General features: G+C 40.8%; 4 protein-coding genes across 5 annotated transcripts in view; 3 read left to right on the forward strand and 1 right to left on the reverse strand.

Annotated features, from left to right (window-relative positions):
- The first annotated feature begins 274 nt into the window (after nt 1-274).
- On the forward strand, nt 275-3707 carry n4bp2l2 (NEDD4 binding protein 2-like 2). Its single transcript, XM_079354468.1, has 6 exons — nt 275-432; nt 763-1802; nt 1903-2027; nt 2551-2639; nt 2730-2806; nt 2896-3707. The coding sequence occupies exons 2-6, from the start codon at nt 763-765 to the stop codon at nt 3062-3064; spliced, it is 1500 nt and encodes a 499-aa protein (XP_079210594.1). The 5' UTR covers nt 275-432; the 3' UTR covers nt 3065-3707.
- Nucleotides 3708-9451: 5744 nt separating this feature from the next.
- On the forward strand, nt 9452-15677 carry trmt9b (tRNA methyltransferase 9B). Of its 2 annotated transcripts, none has more exons than XM_079353378.1 (4): nt 9452-9734; nt 12749-12947; nt 13144-13317; nt 13652-15677. In XM_079353378.1, the coding sequence occupies exons 2-4, from the start codon at nt 12791-12793 to the stop codon at nt 14578-14580; spliced, it is 1260 nt and encodes a 419-aa protein (XP_079209504.1). In that variant the 5' UTR covers nt 9452-9734; nt 12749-12790; the 3' UTR covers nt 14581-15677. The 2 variants fall into 2 exon arrangements, with proteins under 2 accessions (XP_079209504.1, XP_079209505.1); XM_079353379.1 differs by lacking the exon at nt 9452-9734 and adding an exon at nt 10390-10727.
- A 288-nt stretch (nt 15678-15965) lies between these two features.
- On the reverse strand, nt 15966-18326 carry hdac12 (histone deacetylase 12). The gene is made up of 8 exons (XM_079353380.1): nt 18093-18326; nt 17880-18023; nt 17472-17631; nt 17182-17378; nt 16912-17062; nt 16535-16651; nt 16312-16454; nt 15966-16203 (listed from the first exon to the last, which is right to left on the reverse strand). The coding sequence occupies exons 1-8, from the start codon at nt 18213-18215 to the stop codon at nt 16180-16182; spliced, it is 1059 nt and encodes a 352-aa protein (XP_079209506.1). The 5' UTR covers nt 18216-18326; the 3' UTR covers nt 15966-16179.
- Nucleotides 17977-20999, forward strand: part of stard13b (StAR related lipid transfer domain containing 13b) — a 64605-nt gene continuing 61582 nt past the window's right edge. Inside the window, exon 1 of the mRNA XM_079353370.1 lies at nt 17977-18049. The gene's annotated coding sequence lies outside the window, so the exon portion shown is untranslated. The remainder of the gene's footprint in view (nt 18050-20999) is intronic.

A 20999-nucleotide genomic window follows, 5' to 3' on the forward strand; every position in this document is an offset into this window, starting at 1 on the left:
TATTGGACTTTCTGTAATGACTTTACAAATCTTGAAAAATGTTTTTTATCCTTATCCAAATCAGTTGAAAAACACAGTTTCAATTCTTTAATAATAATTCAAAAAAAAACATGTTACACATTTCTCTTTAGCACAAGCTAAACTAATTTAAAGTTGTAAAAAAATAACTGAGTACATCTGGTTACCTAACAATCAAGGCTCTATCTCGTGTTTAATTAAAAAATGAAAGCAAAATGAGATGAAGTAGAATTTAAGACGACATCTATGTCAAAGCCCAGTCCAGCAGGTGGCGCTGACGAGCACCAGGAAGACAAAAGAAGAGTAGAAGAAGAAATACGTCACTTCCCTAAACAAGACGACTGCAATGTGGAAGTTGTGTGCCGGGTGTTTTATGTTGATGTGTCCATCATTTATGTTTCCATATTTTTTACGGTAAGCCACAGAATGCGACATTTTACACCTATTACAATAAAAGAGTAAAACATAATTGAATTTAAAAGTTTTATATTTTTAAATTAGCGGTTTATTTCACGTGGAGCACGAGATAGCTAACATCATGCTTGTTTCACTGGTTTCAACTATGACCGAGAAAACTGAAGAAGCCAATTCATTTATTATTTTATTTTTACAATATTCATATTATAACGTCTTTTAAATGTGCATTTGAAGGTATCAACGTACTGATATTAGGTGTTCATTTAATATCAAGTTTTAAAGTAAATAGTCCAAGATTTTGAGATTGTGCCTTGTTTGTTTTTGCAGATGTCTAATATTAAATCATCCTGTACGACCTCTAATGGCAAAGAAAAGCCTTCCATAGTTGTTGGTGAAAGAAGCGAAGATAAATCTGTGAGAAATGACCAAAGCAGTCCAGATAAAAGTGAGAGGGAGCGAGTGTTGAAGGAGGTCGGACTCACCAGCACCACCTTCATTGGTCCAGCATTTCCACCAGAAAGAAACACAGCCAGGTCTGACATAGAAGACACACTGAGTGAGTTTTACAAAGAGCTGGAGCAGATCAAGACACTTGATGGTGCTGATGATAATAACCCAGAGAAACACGATGAAGGTTTTGTACAACCAACCGTATCTTCAAACGCACCTCACAGCAAAGAGAGGCGTGATGTCAGAGAGGAGCAAAGTGTAAAGAACGCAGAAAGAGACGGCCGCCAGAGAAGTAGTGGACAGACACAGTCAACCTGGCCACACTGGTATCGTAATGAGCCATACCATCCGAGAAGACTGAGGCCAGACCTGGACCACAGCTCCGGTGGAAATGCTTCTCCTCACAATCAATGGCAGTATCCTCAAACACCAACCGGACCACCAAATCCAAGATTTCATAGACCCCCATTTCATCCCCCACCACCTCTACCTACATTCCCAAAGGCACAAAATCCATCATTGCACGTGAATCTAAACCAGACTGGTTCAGGATTCACCAACCAGCATCCAGAGGATTCTCGTGCTCCACCATTTTCCAGCTACCCACCTCTGAATGTTTACAGTCACTCCTCTCCGGGCTTCCACAGAGATTCTTCACAATATCTTGACAAGGATGAACGGATTTGTAGCTATGATGCTCACTCAGGAAGAAATGCAAGCTTTGAATGGTCTACTGATACAAAAGAAGAATGGTGTCAGTTTGGAGAGGATTATGACTGGCGCCAGAGAAATTCTTCAGAAACTCAACAGTGGGAGCATCACAGCCAACAGCCTGACTACACCAGTGCACATTATTCCTCCTTGGTGCTGATCTTGATGAGGGGTTTACCAGGATCTGGGAAATCAACTTTGGCCAGGTACATCTATATGTGATCTTGAGTCTTGTAAATAAGTGCGATGTCTCTTTAAAAGTTTTGCGTTTGTGGCCTGAATAAATCAAATCCGTCCTGCTCACAGGGAGCTGCTCTCCACCGGGCCCAGCGGCCTGATCCTGAGCACTGATGACTACTTTGCTCACAGAAACGGATATCACTATGAAGCAGGCCTTCTTGGGGCGGCACATGAGTGGAACCAAAGACGAGGTATTGACTGGTTTAGAAATGTATCGTTAATTTTTAATGAAAAAGTTGTCCCTGTGTCATGACAACAGCATTTTTATCAAAGCTCCGTCTGTTTATTCTGATGATCAATTTATGAGTTAAGGCTCCCCTGAGGTGTTTTTTGCTGGTTATAAAACAGACTCAAATTCATTTTGATGCATGGATGTGACCTACGAACTTAAATAATACCATCAGTAAACTGTATGGAAATGTTCTTTATAACAGTTTTTATAATGCTTGTCTCGCACATTATCTTGGGATTGATTCCAAGTAAAACAATTAGTTGCAGTCCTCAGATCAAATCTGCCTTTGATAAAGAACTGTGTAATTGAATTATCTCACTCAGCCATGAAACTGTTTTTTTTTAAGGGGGGGGGGGCTTTACGAGTGAAGAACAATAAGATCCCTGTACGGTTGTTGACAGAACAATAATGTTTATGATTTTATTTAATTTTTATTCTCTTGCCAGTTCTTTTTTCATAGAATCTTCTTTTTTCTCTTTTAGCTGCAGACGCTATGCATGATGGCCGAACTCCCATTATTATTGATAACACAAACATCCAAGCCTGGGAAATGAAGCCATATGTCAAACTGGTAGGTAGATGATATTTACGAATCACTTTTTAATGTGTAACTTCCCCTTTTTAATGATCCTTGTCAAAACAAATCCAACATTTTCAACAGGCCATGGACAGAGGATACAAAGTTGACTTTTGTGAACCTGACACCAGCTGGAAGTTTGATCCTTATGAGCTGGAGAAGTATGCTTTAATAATCATCGTACCACATTCAAACAAGTGCAGAGTTTAAAAACACCGACACTTCTCACGCTTGACTTTTTTTCCTTCAGGAGGAACAAGCACGGCGTCCCGCATGAGAAGATCGCACAGATGATGGATCGTTTTTCTTTCCCAATATCCATTGACATCGTCATGAGTTCACGAGAGCCGCAACACGTCAACCAGAGACATCAGCCGGAGCAGCCTCCGACGATGAGGAGGCACAGAGATTTCAGTTAGCGTTCACAGACAACCAGCTGAATATCTGCCTCCAAAGAACACTTTTGTAATGATGTACATTTTGGTACTTCCTGCATAATTTCTAATAAATTATTTTGTCGAATGTAATTTTTCTACAAAGAGAAGAAATATATTTTTTCTAAAGTTTTCTTAATCGTGGTGACTTTTGATCTAAAAATAAATCTTCCTAATTTTTGCATTTTGTACAAAATGATTGATTTTTGCAGACTTGTTCATTTGTAATGTGTGTTTTATACAAAGTTCAACAACATAGAAATCCCCTCAGGCTCTCCTTGTTTACCTCGTGTTAGTATTCTGTGATGATCCATTACCACCTGGTTGTTAAATGTAAAAGTCAGAAGAGCAAATGCCACAATTGTCAATTCTGGTAAACAACAAGTTTCACGCTTATAAAGCTCTTTGGTCATTCCAGCCCTTTTGTTCCTTTTTTTTCAAAGATATTGAGTTTATTCATCTGAAGCTTGTTTGAGGTTCAAGCAGGCTGGGTTAGATGAACCAAGTCTCAATCTTATAAATTCACTGTTTTTGTATAAAATGTGTCATTTGTTTATCGGCAACGTTTCCCCTGTTCAGCTGATCTAAAAAAAGTAACTAAACAAATAAAGCCTTTCTGATATGACTGTATCTTGATGTGATTTGTGACTAAGACCAACTTCAGGTAAACACATCACTAACATTTGAGGTGTTTAGAGAAATCCTGGAGAATCTTGCACCCCACTACACTGGGACTGAACTACTGATATGATGAGAGACACTGTGTAAAGAGACTGTACTGCATGACACTGAAAGACTGTAGTTTCAGCAATGGTAAGTGTAAAGACGACTGTTTTGAATAAATGTACTACTCTGCTAGTCTCACAGGAAAAAAACATTTTGCCTTTGTATTCCCTGTAGAGTTAATTAAAGCTGCACACGGATGGGCCTTTGTGTTGACTTTTCAAAGCAGTGAGAACTACGGAGAGCTGGGACTTATTCATCTCTGGACCCCAGATTGTTTTTACTGTTGCTGCATTAACATTCAGTCGGGTTATTGATTTATTCCACTCATAGAAAATGCAGTCGTCTTAAATCTTTGTTATTCTTTAAAGAAATAAAACCACTGCAGACACCAGTGTTTCAGTGCTCCCTGTGGGAACTACACATTCTCCGATGGAGCTTTATGTGACAGATCTGGGTTACCTTTCCTGCTCGCTGCTTTGAAAAATGCAAACTGTACCATTCCATGTTTAAAAATAGCAAAATAGAAGGGGAATAACAAGTAGTGCACATGCAGTGTGATGCCCCTTCTGTTAGGCTGATTGTGTTTCAATAACCCAGGAGCTAAAATGTTCCAGCTCTAAGATAATAATGACTACACTACTGTATTATAATTTATACAATAAAGATTAACATGAAAAAACGGGACATGATTTTCTGACTCAGACTGCAGTTTACATTGTATGCTCATCCACAACTTCCTGTCTTTCCTCTTGGGGTTTATTAACAGCACTGACCTTGATCTACAGCATCCATGGCTGTTAAAATAGAAATGTGAATCATTGTGTTCTGCAGTACAGGAAGAAAGCAAACACGTGTGTGCCAAGGTAACAGTGTTGTTAAGTGAGTTAGGGCCTGAAGAATGGGGAGAGATGCAGACACACTGTGACCTGCATGGTTTGAGACTGTAAGCGACGATCCGAAACCTCAAACCTTAGCAAGTGCATGTGTCAACATATCTCATTATTATCAACATCTTGTAGGCTAATACTAAATAAACTAGTGCTCACATCCTATTTCAAGACACTCCAGTAAAATAAGCTTTCCCCGTTGTGAGATATATTTGTAGTTATTGCAAGTGAGTTTTTGAAGTGGAATCTTTAATAGTTACAAGGAAGGAAACATTTCTCATAAAGGTATCAGAAACAAATTAACGTTTGAATTGGAACACATCAATAAATAACTATATTGACATTTAGAAATACACACATGCTTCCTGATGGTCCTGCATGAAATGTCACAAGTGTAATTTGTGTGACTGATTACAATCATTCGCAGGGAAATTACTGTAAATAACTTGTTTGTTGACAGAGGCACTTCATTGCAAAGTACTGTAGTGGCTTTGGTAAATTAAACAAGAGATTAAAAGGAGACGTCAAAAAGCAGTGTTGAATCCCTTCATGGAGGATTTTTCAAATGATGTGTTTGAATCTCATCATAAAGGGAAAAAAACTGATGTTTACGAGAAATAAAGGCAGAGCTGTTTTCCTGAAGCTATCTGAGAGAGCAATGACCTTGTGTGAGAGAATCAATGTGGAGGCTGTTTGGAAAGCTCTCACACGACTTCAGCTGACATCGTGTGGACGGTGGTGGTGTCGTCCTTCCTACAGCGTGACACATCCCTTTGAGTATTACAGATCACAGAATATATACTCTTTATTCTCTTTTTATTTTTAGAATTTGTTCATGATTAAGCGTATATTTGTGTACATGTGCCCATCTTGTCAGAATGTTGTAAGTGGAATTAAATGATCTCTTTGCAAAATTTACAATTGCATTCTCGTTAAGGAGCAGGTTGGTAGCTGTGGTCTTTGTCGTTAATGGAAAAGCTTTGACCTTTAAAATCCTGCAGCTGTTCGACATCCTTCACCTGGATAAAACCAAGGTCTGTACCCGACAGCTGGAAATGAACCTCTGTAGGAAAGGAACAGGATCACATTGCTTTATTCAAACCTGAGCTGAACAAACTCCTCAAACCTAAAACAGACGAGCTGGTGTTTAACTGAGATTGAACTTCCAGGAAGCTACAGAGCGTTGCTCAGGATTCTGTCCTTGTGCTGATTCATTACTTAATTCTTGAAGCATGCATTCAGTCAGTGACCTTCTACAAGCTTTCTGAGAAATTATGTTTCTTTTATTAGAAAGGAGAAGATGTTCTCTCGAACTCTACATTCAGTTACTGCTACAGCTCTTCAATAAATCTTTATCTAATTCATCAAACGTTTAAGTGTGGTTTACATTTCGGTAGGAAATGTTTTTACTCTTAATTTTACAATCAATTATTGGCAATCTTTGCCATCTCTTAATGCAGGGCTTTCTAAGGACTCACATATGGCATTAGCTTCAGGCAGGGACCCTTCCTCTCTTGCAACATGCTTAAAATTCCTGGTACATTACTATGGCGATCTCAAATTAAAGATGCAACTTCCTTACATGTTGTCTAATAATTGTTAGTGTTGTTATTCATTCATCTCATTCAATGTCTTTTTTTGCAATCATTCATGATATCTGTCTTTTTTAATAATCAACAGTCGGTGTCATGTTTTTGTAGGATTCTTGTGAGCAAGCCATCTACAGTAATCGGTGCCACAGTGACACAACATCCTGCAGGTTTCAACAACAGGAAGTCAGACACAGGAAGAGTCATAAATCTGGACCTCTGCAGGAACTAATTTTCCCATGCTTTCTGCATGAACATGTTAGAAATCATTGCCCATGTTCTCAGTACACAAGAATGTGCATCTGTGCTATTAACTGTAGTCAAACTCAAAGTGCATAAAATATAGATCAGGAACTCTTTCTGATATGACTTGTCTTGTCTCAGAGTAAACTGTTAAAGCACACAAACAAATTAACCAAATGTAAACAAAAATATTAAGTAGATGTCACGGTAAAACGCTGGCAGCAGAGACGCCACAAATATATCATGCATTTGTCTTGATCTGGATAAAAGATGTCAACCAGTCGAGGGATGATAGAGGCAATAATGATGATACCCCTCTGATTTTTTCGGGCGACCTTCGTCGAACCCGCCTGCCTCCCACACCCACGATGGAGGGCTGGCAGGGAGGTCGGAGGTCGCAGCAACTGTAAAGAACTTTGATGTTACTTCAACTTATCACAGTTTACAATAGATGGGCACTATAGATAATAAAATAACTACATTTAGCATTTTAAAGATTTAAAATGTCAGTGCAACTAAGAATACAAATTTCTTATTCTGTAGGCTACACACAACTGCCTAAAATATGCTTTAATTTGATATAAAAAAATAGGCAATACAAGCTTATAAAGGAATGAAATATAGTTAGTGTTATTTGTAAGGGCAATGTCAACATGAATGCTGCTGCTGTCAAATTGAAACAACAACAAATAAACTGTAAGGTGACCCAAAGATTCCAGCTCAAAAGGTTTTGAGTAGTAAACATAGCTTAGAGTCTGCTTTAAAATATGTAAAGTATGCAATACATGTAATCTCTTAAATTTCTTTTGAGTAACTGACCCTGACCAAACATTAAAACATCTGAGATGGTAGAGACGGACTAGCTTTGTCGCTGTCAATATCAGAACATATGGGCGAATATCAACAGTTTTTGCAATAATACTGCAAATGTAGTTATCAAAAACAAAGATGTAATAAAGGCAGACATTTTCGAAACAACACATGGGGAGAGAAATGAAAGAGAGCTGACTGACCTGTATGAAGTCCCATTCAGAGTCAGGAGGTTTCTTCAGTAGCATGGAGACATGTTGACTGCAGGAGACTTCTTCTGGACGATAACATCTGCCTTCTTGGTAAACCTTTGAACCAAATCAACAAGACATGTCAGTTCAGATACAACAGCCAAAGTGGTCAAACTACACTTTGAGAGGACAAGGATGATACTTGTTGAGCGTTTGTAAAACTCCTGTGCAAAACATAGTTAAACTTTAAATAGTGTATTTTTAAACATTCTCCTGTGCCACTAGTTATTGATGCAGACATGTTAGAGGAAAAGTTATGTATACATACATTTTTCAAACGACCTCACGCGAGCCCCGTCTGCCTCCTTTGCCTGCTCTTCCTTGAATTCATAAATGTTGTAATACAATAGAAACCGTCATTAAAAGCAATATGGAGATTTCCAAAGCCAGTGTTGTTTATCATCTTTTTAAACCTCACTCTGAGGGGACATGTGTTTCATGTGTTTCTTTCAGTGTATGTGACTGTCTGCAGCCTGTTTTAACAAGGTTTGATTGTGTGTACTCGTAATGTGAGGCAGGGACAGCAAAAGAGCATGCATGTGTGCTCTGAATGATGATGATGTGACGGAGATGTGATCAGTGCTTTGTGCTCCCTGAATGGCAGTGATGAGCCACAATTAAGAGACTGCCATTTAAGCATCTCAGAGAGGAAAAAGGGCAGATGAAAACAGAGCTGACACCCACATGAGAGGCAGAGAGCACCAACAACTGCCTCCGACAGGCTAATGTGTGCTAATTACAACCCTAACAAGCAACGCTTAATGGTGCACAACTCTAAGCAATCCTTTGATTTCATTATTTGAAGAGGTGGTGCATTCATATTAGCTCATTTTTATTTGTCTCTGCAGGATGCAGATCAGGATGAATGAACAGGAAACACTGATGGACTCTCTATATTATGGTGATATATGTTGACGTAAAAAAACATACAAAGCATACATCTTAATGAGCCCCTTCTAATGTTGACATTAAACTGATGTGTGGCAGATAGACATTTACTCGAGGTAAACAAGCATTTAGTCATCAGAACTATATGGTGAGACTGTGGTGTTTTTTATTTCAATACTTTTTTGATTTATTACTAACGGATAAATATTGATCATATACCAAATGTTCTCTGTCAGACTCGTTTAGTAAGGGGGGATGTGATATTTCTTTTTCACGTTGTTGATTGTGGTTGTCACGTGAGACTGGCAGCCAATGACAAGCCCTGTTCTGCCACTGCACAGCGTGTCATCTTTTTTACACACCATCAACCAATCAGCGGAGTCAAGCGTGCTATAATAAGACGAGAAACCAAGTCACATTTTATTCAAAATAAAAGCTTGATGCGTTATTTTCGATTGTAGACTCTGAAGTCTTCAACTGCTTTTCGTGTGGATTCATTTGTCCAGAGACAGAATAACCCTTTACTCTCGATCAACCAAAAATAATTTTAAAAAAGTGTCGAATGAAATGTTTTGAAGGTTGAAAGCCAAAGAGCATTCATTTATTAGCCTCGCCATTGAAGATTTGAATTTCTCATATCTTTAAAATGATGAGAATAATTGCAGTAGCCTAAGAACATTTTTTTAATGCATTACCATCAGCCAGTTTTCTTGCGTTGCTGCATTCCCTTTACGATAAGATCTTATTTTTATGACCATAACTTATTATTTTATCATTTAATGTAACTTGTCACCCATGTGTTTTAGTGTAGCCTAACATTAAAAAAAGAAATAATTGCCATGGTACCATGTGCATTTTGTACAATGCGAATTGTTAACATATTGCGGTGAAGAAAGAAAATCAAAACCTGCATAGCATACAACATGATGCAGGGCTTTAATTTTGAAAGAAATCGCCGGAAGCCCTGCTGTAATTACTAGTCACCTTGACCGATGTGGAGCTCAACATGCTATTTATTTGTTGCTGTCCCGGCGGCCGGTACGCTGCTGTCTGTCACTCACGGCAGGTGTTACTGTCGCTTCACGTTATCCGCCCTCGCGACGATCATGCGCCCGGTGCCGCCTTGTCGAGCGCGTGCATCCGGTCACTACGGCAGATCGATCATGTAGATCAATCTGATGTGTGGAGAGGGAAGTTACCTCCAGCGATCTGAGTGAGGAGAGAGGCGGATAATTGTTCGGCGGATTACGCGCTGCCTCCGGTAAGTGGCTTTACCTATTGGACCGGTTCATTAAGATGAAGGGAGAACACTAAAATAAATAAAAAGTCACTGCAATCACAGAATATCCAGATCTTCTGTGGGGCTGCAATATTATCTGTGTTTTGATTTGTATCTTGATTTAAAGTATTTGACTTTGGAAACTTTGCAAGGTAATAGAGTAAGTATTATGCTGTTCTCAAAAGAAAAAAAGGATGACGCATGGATAGCATCAATTTCTATATAGAATAAAAAATGAATATCTAAGACTGACCTCGCATAGTGAGAACAATGGGCTTTCTGTAGTATGGGGTGTCTAAGTTGAATAGACTTTTCTCGCCACATGTTGGTTTTGTTGACTCATTCTCTGCTGGCACACTTGTAGGCTTAACCTGTTCTCTCTGTGGTTCGTTGGTTCCATGCAGCGGTCTGCTCAGACAAACACCACTAATCTCATCAAAGCAGTGCTCGGTTCTAACCTTCCTTCAGGAACATTTAATGGTCTGGAGTAAGATGTTTGCAGAATTGCACACCTCTAGAGGGCAACATGATGCTCATATAAGCTGTGTTGTCATTAGAGAGAAACTGCTTACTTGAGAGTCCGAAGTGATGGATGCTTTTATCTGTCCTATACCTTAGTGAAATCGGTGTGCAGACCTCGCCTCTGCTGGCTTATTTAATTTAACTTCCCATTGTCAGTCAGAGGCAGTGCTCTGAGCCTCCCCAGGCAGCTGCCAGTTACATAATGTCAGCCCAGGACTGCCACAGTTTAGTGAGCGAGGAGGGACTCTGGCCAAACTGAGCACAGACAATACTGAAGGAGGCCAGCTTACCAACACGTTACATAAGGGATGTTTTCTTTCCACTTGGCTTGGATGATGCGGTTGATGGTGGTCCAGAAATAGGTCTGAGCAAAGGAGGAAGGGATGCTGCACAGCACACGCTATTCGTACCAGCAGAGGAGGAAGAGTACACAGACAAGTCTGGTAATGCACGGTGAGGGGGGATAACAGTCTTTGTTTACAGTGTCGGGACAGAATGAGCACAAGACAATATTTACACGAGGACATGCAAGTGTCCTGTTCTTTTAAAGAGGTGGAGGGGACATTTCTGATTGCTTTCCGTCTGTTTCACTCACAGAGGCGTTACATGGTTCATTAGCTTGCATCGCTCAGATTCAGGTCTAAATGTCATATTTCATGACAGCGAGGCGTACTTCCAACAGGCTATACAGACTGGCTCCGAAAGTAGAGGTGGTGAAGAAGAAGCCCAATCTAACATGATTCTTTCCAAAAAAAAACAGATGGACACACTGTGTGAAGTGGACTGAATTTAATCAAACACAATAAAATTAGTAAAAGGTTAACTTTCTCTGTAGTGCATTGGCCAAAGTTGTTTTGTATTTACAATGCAAAGTCGGCAAACAGATTTTGGCAAAATATGACAGCAGCATGATGGCAGAGACTTATGATGCCTGCCGTTAAGAGTGGCACTGATGACGTTCATCCATCACTTGTGTTTTAAAAAAAAAAAAAAAAAAGACTGGGTAAAAGGAGCAAAGGTGTGTTTAAGTCCTGCTCAGATCATTGTCAGTGATTTGAGAGTGGATGTGTCACAGCTAACTGAGCAGACTTAATGTTTTATCGCTTGTGAAAATAAGATTTCACAGTTTGACCCATCAGCTTTGTACGCGTTTACAATCACACATCTCCTCCTCTGACTCTCCCAGTGGTCAGCATGTGATGAGATTCCTCTTTGTTTTTCTTTACTTTGCAGAAAGTTAACTTAATCACATGATTTACATGACATGAAAGTTAACCACATACGAACTCTGAATATAAAGATGATCTTCATCTACGATACATTTTGGAACCTGGGGAACGCTTTGCACATGTAGTGCTGGAGGGAGCCGCAGCAGCAGCACTGCAGGAGCTGTGGGCCGCATCCTAATAAACAGAGACGACTGCAGTGGGAGCTGTGACACACATAACAAAGATATCACCATTACATAATCCCCAAATCTGTTTTTCACTGTTATAACGCATCAAAATTAGAAGCCAAAAAAACTCTCATTTATGTGCTAGTCTACCCTCATGAGGTTTTTAGTGAACAATGTTTCCGACTTCGACGCTGCAGGGAGACGAACAAAAACAGCTTAGACTCCAGAAACGATTTTATGAATAACGAGGAATGATCTGACTGTTGCCCTGATGGACGCTTTTTTTTAATCAAGCACTATTTTTAAAATGCTTCCAACGACCACCAAAGTACACTGACTTTCATATCACAGCAACGGACATTTTTTTTGTTTCATGATTAAAGTAACACCACACCACCACAACCTAAGCTGTGATACTGTGATGTGATGTTCAGTTGTGCCGTGCCATCAGGTGACTGAAAAGAAAGGAATGTGTCCCTATGTGTACACATTGGCCCTAATTAGCCTCAGGACGTCCTCAGTCAGTGAGTGTCATCTTAGGTAAAAGAGATCACCTAGAAAGGCCCTTAATCTTCGATTACAGACAAAAAGGATGTATGTGTTTATCCTCTGACTGTGTAACTGAAAAATAAAACAGTGAAAGACATTTGCAGAATTTTCTGGAAAACAATTTATGTTCCCCATACTCTGATTGTCTCATCGTGACAGACGACCGGTGACAAATCAAACCTGATGGCTTGTATTCATGGTGCCTAACATCAATGTCCTCCTGGAGGGCTGCCGGGTGGATATGAAAGGGTCGGCTGATTGGGAGCACAGCAGGTTTTCAGTACAAAGCAGAGGGTTTGCCCTCATATGGACGCCGTTGTCTGACAGATGTTTGAGTGCGTCTGCTGATTAAGGCTTCCAGCTGACCCTGCTGGACTCTTAACGAACACGAAGAGAGGGACAGCGCTGTGCCCTGCTCCTCAGGGGATTTCTCTTTCATTTTCCTTTTACATTTCCTCTTGAAATAGAGCAACTATTTGATGAGAGTTGTCGTATGGTATTAAGCAGTGAGATTTGTGCGTTCCTGCAGACATGAAACTGTGAGGTCGTGCATGCGGCAGTCTGGACAGGCATGATGGAGGAGGCTGCCAGCCAGCTGGAGAGAGACCACGTGCACAGCGTCTATGACAAGATTGCACCGTATTTCAACGACAGCCGCTATAAAGCCTGGCCCAAGGTACGACAGTTCCTGCTGGACCTGCAGCCGGGGAGCATCGTCGCTGACATTGGTGGGTTTCACCTACAGGGGGGATGTAACCTTGGTATCCCATGACACTTCATTATCCAAACATTATTGGTGCTCCTCTCTATTTACAGATTATTCATTTGTTTCCATTTAAGGAGAGGGAATAATTATTTGATATCTTATCCCAGATCTTAACATCCATTTTCACTAACCTTGGCTGACTGTCTTGACCTTGACAGGTTGTGGGAATGGCAAGTATCTCCACATCAACCAGGAGGTGTTCAAGCTGGGGTGCGATGTTTGTCGCCCCCTGGTGGACTTTGCCTGGAGCCAAGGACACGAGGTCCAGATGTGTGACAGCTTGCACTTGCCTTACAGAGACGGCTGCTTTGACGCTGTCGTCTCTATTGCAGGTAATATTTGAACACACGAGTAAAGGGTAATGCAGTATTCATGAAGCTGAGCGTCTGCAGCTGTTTGCCTCAAAATAACGAACTCACAATGATGATAAACATCAGTTTTACGATGTGTCCGTGTTGCCTGGCCAACAATGTGAAAAAAATGTTTTTGCCTCCAACAATGGTGAGTTATTATGACAAAAGACAACAGCAGACAGCCACTCTCTTAATTTATGCTGTGTGCCTACCAGAGTACATAATGTGCCTTGTTCTCTGTCGGTGTGAAGTGTGTCACATCATAATTAAATAAGTGCCTTTTTAATCCTGACAAATGACGTTTTATTTACAGTCATCCATCATTTGTCCACCAAAGAACGGCGTATTCGAGCAATAAAGGAGATGGCTCGCACCCTGCGAGTGGGCGGACGCATCATGATCTACGTGTGGGCCATGGAGCAGAAACGTCGTAAATTTGAGAAACAGGACATCTTTGTTCCGTGGAACCCGAACCCTCAGTCACCCTCCGTCAAACCCAGGCGGAGGGCCACGGCTCAGAGTGTGAGTGAAGCCATAGACAACGGTGACAAGCACAGGAAAGTTAGAAGCACATCCTCGGTGGCAGACGAAGAAGACCTAAGCTGCACCACACCTCAGCAGAGCACCCAGAGACTGTGGTTCTTCTCCAGGTCTCTGGATTCTGTGTTTGACTTTGGAAGCTTAGCCATTTCTCGCTCCTCCTCCAGAGACCTGAGCACTTTATCATCCCCCGTGGGTGAAAACGAGGGGAACAAGGCCCGCCAGCGAGGGAGAGGGCGGGGCCTCATCAAACAGGTTTCAAACTTTTTCTCCCCGCCTTCTGTGATCGGATCAGAGGAAGACGTTTTTGACTCGGTCACAGACTTGCACAAGGGACACGGTGATCCTGAAAGAAACAACAACTGCATGGGAAACCAGAGTGTGTCTGTATCTTTAGCCAAGGAGTGTGGCTCTCTGGCCCTTCCAGATCTGGTTTCTTTCCAGAAGGAGCACCTGAAGCAGTGCGAAGAGGAACGTGAAGGAGCGCCACGAAGAAAAGAGCAGTCGGAAAGTACAAGGAGCCCCGAGGGGAGCGTGGAGCAGGTGCAGGGCTCCTGCCTGAGGTACTATCATGTCTTCAGGGAGGGAGAGCTCGCAGAGCTGATAGAGAACCATGTGGAAGAGCTTCACGTCAAACACACTTACTTTGATCACGCCAACTGGTGCGTGGTGGCAGAGAAAGTGCAGTTATGGAAGATATGATTTTAACTTGTTTGGTTTTATTTTGCTTCGACTCTGCCTCAAGTTTTAGCACTGAATGACACATTTTACGACGAGTACACTCTCAAACTAACAAGTATAGAAATACACCCACAGAGCAAGTGGTAAATAATCCCTCAGCTAAACCACTCCACTGCTACAATTCTCTACTTGACTGGAAATTCAAAGTTTTATTCTTTTTTTAGGTGGTGCAACCTCTTGTATGAAAGACATGTCTGTTTTAGAAGTAATAATGTTTCACATGGTATGACTAAAAGTTTTGCAGCCGCAGTGGAGGAATGGTGTGCTGAACAGTGGCTACCGCTGTATAATGCTCCACATTTTCAAGTATTTAATTCATTTCAATACAGGCAGTATACAGCTAGTGTGTGTTCTATTTTAATGTCAATAACTTGTTTTGTTTTTTTAACCACAGCAAGCACTCATGCAGCTAATAATGGGATATATTTTAAAAGAGCAAGGGAATGTTAAGTTAGTGTTGAATGCACTGTCTGTTTAGACTTGAATATTGGTTTAAGAGTTATTCATGACACTACAGTATGCTCTTCCATCTGCTCTTGTTTTATTACAGCAGAACATTTTGACTTTGTTCGTTACAAAAGCACGTTCATTTTGGAGCCTAACTTTGATGAGCTTGTTTTAGTGGTGGACTTCGTGTGACCTTCTCTTGTGAAACACTATCATCCGAAAAGTTTGAGCAGAATATCTTCCAAAAACATTTGTACGTTTCAAGTGCTACAAAGAACATGTTACAAGTGTGCGTTTTGTTCTTTGTGAAAGCCGTGTACCGTCTTGTGTTCAAGCAACAAGCTGAACTTCACTGCTGGTATGTTTCAGCCAATCAACTGCCTCATTGCACTGTATCATACAGTATGTCGCTGCTTGATGTCTATAAATGACATGAAATGTGTGAAACTTTGAGCTTACTGATATTCTGTACCCATCATGCCAAGGACGCTACATATATATTTATCTGTACAGTAAGTGTTTATTCTAAAGTGACACTGGTACCTTCATGTTTTATGTGACCTTATGTCAATTCTTTACTTTATTTTTCTGAATAAATATTTTTTATAGTGGTTGTTCTGCTGTATTTATTGTCAGGAATGATGACTTATGGATTCGTGTGAATTCTGCAACAACCTGTTCAGTATTTCATAATGTTGATACTTGAGTGCTGCTGCAGTATCTACATGAGGAAAACCACACATCTGTTGTCTATGAATGACTGTGAAAGTGCAGGACAGTATTTTATGATGTGGATTTGCTCTGGTTTTGTTTTGTCGTCTCAGTAGAATTGACTCATCTGTGCGGATTCTGGTTGCGTGCAGCAAAAAAAATGTGGAGAGACAAAGAGGCAGCATGCATTTGCTAAAATGCGACTCAACTGCATTTTATTGGAGATGCCAAAAGTGAACATTTTCAGCTATAAATATACAGCTCACAAATATAAATACATAAAAACAAGTATTGATTTATTCAGGATTACCTTCTTGCTCTAAAATGTCCTTATCGACATCGGCTCCTGAAGATCAACTATTAGTCACTTGACTTGGTCTACTTGATTAATACATAAAGGTTTTATATTGCACACTCCCTCCAAACCTGCAGACAGAAGAACATTAAATCAATATCCAAACATGTTATCAGTTATGCAGTGTATTGGAAAAGCTTATCTGACAACATGCAGTAAAGCAGGCCATCGTTCAGGACCTGGGTTGCCGCTCTGTGGACGATGGAATGTCTTGCCGCCAGTGTGTCGATGTCCCTCGAGTAACCACCTCCTATGACGGCAGCCACAGGAATACCTCGCCTCACCGCAGTCTTCAACACGTACAGGTCTCTCTGATACAGCCCTGTGAGACGCTTACAAGTCAGTAAGACGAGAGCCTACATGTGCGGGTGCTAATACTGAAGAGTCGAATCTTTCACTTACCTTGGTCAGTCAGACGGAGCCTCCCGAGTTCATCTTCACAATGAGGGTCGACACCTGCGTCATACAGGACCAGGTCTGGACGGAAAGTCTCCAGCAACCAGGGGAGGTGACCTTCAACTGTGAGAACATCATCAGATATGATTCAAGGTTCACCAAAGACATTCTTCATTCAAAGACCTGTGTGTAAGCTGACTATAGATGCACTAATTCATAGTTCTGTGATATTTTTTATTTTGTTTGTTTGGGCTCAGCAACAAGGAAACAGAGCAAAACATCTAAAACACAAACATTTAAAGAGTTGAGACTTCCCTGCATCGTAATTTGAATCTTAGAATTAAACATGACAAAACATCTCTTGACAGCAGATGATGGCTTGCCTGTGGACAGGTACTCCTCGTCTTCCACTCCATCCTCTAAGCTCACATCGAGGTCACTCTGTTGTTTGCGCAGGGGGAAGTTTTTCCCACAGTGCATTGAGAACGTGAACACACACGGCTCCTCTTTAAAAATGAAAGCAGTGCCGTCACCCTGTTGGATGTAAAAGATGGAAGCTTTACAAATCAAAAGAACATAAAAAATGCTGCGTCGTGTTGCTGTAAAGTGTTGAAACAAATTTACAGCATTAATAGTAATAAAGCTAAAGCAACCTGATGCACATCTAGATCCACAATGAGAACCTTCCTTTTGGACGGGGAGGTTCCCATCAAGTGTTTGGCTGCAACTGCTAAATCATTGAGGAGACAGAAGCCTGAGCCAAAGCTTGGAAAAGCATGATGGGTTCCTCCTGCAGTGCTGCACGCCATTCCTCTCTGCAGAGCCACTTCAGCCGCAAGAACAGTCCCACCTGTCAGCGAGGAGAGGAGGCGGAGTTAATGTGATCCTTTCCAGCTCTGTCAGCTGTGAAATCATCAAGAGACCCGGGAACGTGTCTTCTCACCTGTTTCATATCGACAGCGGCTCACGATGCCTTCGCTCCAGGGGAAACCTGTCCTCCTCTGTTCCTGCTCATTTATTTTCCCATTTATAAAGTTGTTCAAGTATGCCTCTGTGTGCACACGGCTGAGTAATTCTTGAGAGGCTATTTCAGGGACCCACACCTACTATGAAAAAGGAAAGGTGCATTCATAGGAAAGGTCTGGGTACAGTATAGGGCTTTCAGTAAGACAAAAATGCCAAACACATAATACAAAAACGTACAATTTAAAAAGATTTCAACATTAATTTCCCATTGACTATTAGATGGCAAGATGTTAAACATTATCAATGATATTATTTATATATATATATATATATATATATATATATATATATATTATTAATTTCAACTAATCAAATAATGCCTCACCTGATTCTCATCAATGACCTGATCTCTGAGTAAACACTGTAAAACTCGGGGAAACTTTCCCATGGGGAACCTGTGGGTCGGCGGGAGGTCACACACATACTTCCTGTGATGAATTATGGGAAGTCCCTTGGATTCAAGTCTTACCTGCAAGGTGAAAAGATCCCTATGAGGTCAGTTCTAATCCAACATGTGTGTTATTTCTGGAGACATTACCTTTTCAGTGTGCACACTTCTGCAGGAGGTGAAAGCTGTACCAAGCAGCCAGCCGACCTGAATGCTGAATCTTTTAGACAATGTGTGTTTCGTGCAGGTCATTTCTCTGACTGAAGTGGGCATGAAATGAATCACCTCTAGGATACTGTGGAGGAAACGACAAGTGTCATGATGTTATGAAACTGCACGAGCACGAAGTGCAGGAGGAGGCGTGGCCTACTGGACGTGTTGACGGAAGTTTGACAGTTTTTACCCACACTGACACTGCCATCTGCTGTCATGGAGTGAAATAACACAATTAGTGACAGTTGGGCTATGGTTAAATATCACCATCTTCAGGAAATGCTCATAACTTTCATTCCTTTTTTTTAATTGTACACTGTTTTTTACAGTCTTCAGTTTCATGTTAATAGCTGCATTTAAATTAGAAGGTTAAATCATCTCCTGAAAGTGATTGAATCATTCAGATGTAAAACAACATTGTAGGCCTAACAAAAAAAAAAAAAATGAAATGACTAAATATATGTATTGGGTTTTTTTAATGTTTTTTTTTTTCCAAAATTATTCCTCTAAACCGGTACCCCGAAGAGAGGAAGAGAGGAAGAGCCCAGGGGCGTGATGCGAGGTCAGGAGAGGTCGAGCAAAAAAAAAATTCTACATTTCATTTCATTTTTTTTTTGTTATCAAACAATTACAATTTCCCTCCTACACATCTGTTTTAGCAACTGTCACAACCGCAGCACAGGACAATGTGACAGGAGAAGGAAAATAAACATAATTAAAATTTTAAGCATCATCCCTCCCTGCTCTCCGACGGTGGGAGTAGGAGGCAGTCAGGACTCACCTGTGTGTACATATAAATGTTTTTTTTTTTAACTCAGTACTGTTAAGAGTAATGCTCCTAACTGTATATGATCTAGAAATGGAAATATCTTACAAATCTTTATTTGATGAGGTAAAATCTTTTCAGCATCCAACCCATCTTATCCTAATATATCCAATCCTCGGACATTATTTCATATCCTATCATATTGGACTTCATATCCTGTCAGAAATGATCATATCCCATGAAAATCTGCACACATTTTCTACATTATTCTTGAGAGCAGGGACAGGATGGGCCTCTTTCAAATTTGGTGAATTGTGATTCAAGAGGCTTCTTCGCAGATTGATTTTTCCAACTCTGAACCCAAGACAAATTTTTCATCCTCTCGGTATTTACCAAAACAATGTTAGTATTTGTTTTTCTTCGTTTACCCAACTTCTCTGGTTGTCTGTATTTTGACCATCTTTCTCTTCACACTCCTCTTTTCTGTCCTCCTCTCCAGACTCTACAGTCACCTCCCCTCCTGTCAGGCCAGAGTGTGATGCTGCCATGCTGGTTATGTGGCAAAGCTTCATTCATGATGTCACACTGACATCATGTCAAAGGAGGAGGACATTGTGGTAGGGTACGCAATGTCTTGCAAATTATGCAGTTATGATTTAAATGATTTTAAATGACCCAGGAAGCTCTCAATACAATTTCACATTTAGGTATTTTTCATATAAGAAATGCTCCTTTTATAAATTGAGGGTTTTTCTCTTAGATTGAAAATGCCTTTCTCTTTTCTCACAGTACCAAACTTGTCTTTGATTAGCTACTTTTCTGTCTCCATCTGTCTCTGTTTTACATTGCTGGCAGGCAGCTCAAGGCGCTGTCTGGCGTACTGTCGGCTATGGGGTACTCCCATGAGAGTATGTACGTGTGTCTGCGGTACGGGGATTAAAGCAGCCACCACTGTTAGGGGCTGGTTTACTCGAGGGCTGATAACACTACAGAGGAGTGTGTTTGCTCCAGGTGCAGGGGACAGGTCTGCTCATAATAGAGAGAATCAATTATGGACTTCAGCCTTGTTGAAGGCATTCATAAAGAGAGAGAGGGCAGAGGAAAAATGAGTCTCTGTCTTTATAAAAAAATGTTTGTCTTAATGATGGCTGTCTATGTTTAGCAGATAAAGGTTAGATTAACACAGAGCTTGAAAGACACACATTCGATTTTACTTTCATTCAGAAGTGAAATGACAAACAATGGTTGTAGGACACTGCAGTGAAAAAATATGATAAAATCCAAAGAGGAAAAACTGATCGAAAAACGGTGAACAAAAAACATAGTGTACATGTTATGCCACAACCTGCAAACATCGTGGCTTATTTATTGTGACCCTTAGCACAGTGAAAGAGAAAGCACAGCTGACAGTCCACAGTGAGGCAGTAGCAGCTGGCTGCAGGGCAGCTGTTTGTAAAGCCTCACAGCTCTGCCCCTCATTCCTGAAAAGACAAAGGAGAGGCTGACAGCTGCTCAGCTTTGATCTGATTTTCTCCTCCATTATGCAGAAAAATAATGGCATGCTGACTTTAAGCAGGTCTGTATTTTTTGCTTCACTATTTTGATGTCATGATTTATAGACAAATTATTTCATGGGTCACCAAGTTGTTTACTTTTTTTTTTGATTTAGCATCTACGTGAACCAGATTAATCACATGAACACTCAGCTTTGGAAACATCTTGGATCATGTGGTCTTCACTTCACACATGCACGTTATCAATGATTTTCTGCATGCAATGTGCGTTTAGGTCAAAGAATAACCCTGTCATGTCTGACGGGCCCTGTCATCTTGGCATGTTTTTCACGTTCCTCGAAGTAAACATGCTTGTTGTCTTTGGATTGAAACCTATACCTGTCAATTACACAACATCACAATCACAACAATGAGCCCACAAACCCTCCATCCCTCACCACCAGCTCACTGCTCCGAGCGGAAGGAATTCACTGGTGGATTGTGAGTGCTGGCAGAGCATGTTGCAGCAGGCGAGGACAGGGGTTGTTGTTGGAGCAAATTAATTTGTAGCTGCTCTCTGAGTGT

This window comes from Symphodus melops (genome assembly GCF_947650265.1).
Source record: "Symphodus melops genome assembly, chromosome: 10".
Classification (NCBI taxonomy): domain Eukaryota; kingdom Metazoa; phylum Chordata; class Actinopteri; order Labriformes; family Labridae; genus Symphodus; species Symphodus melops.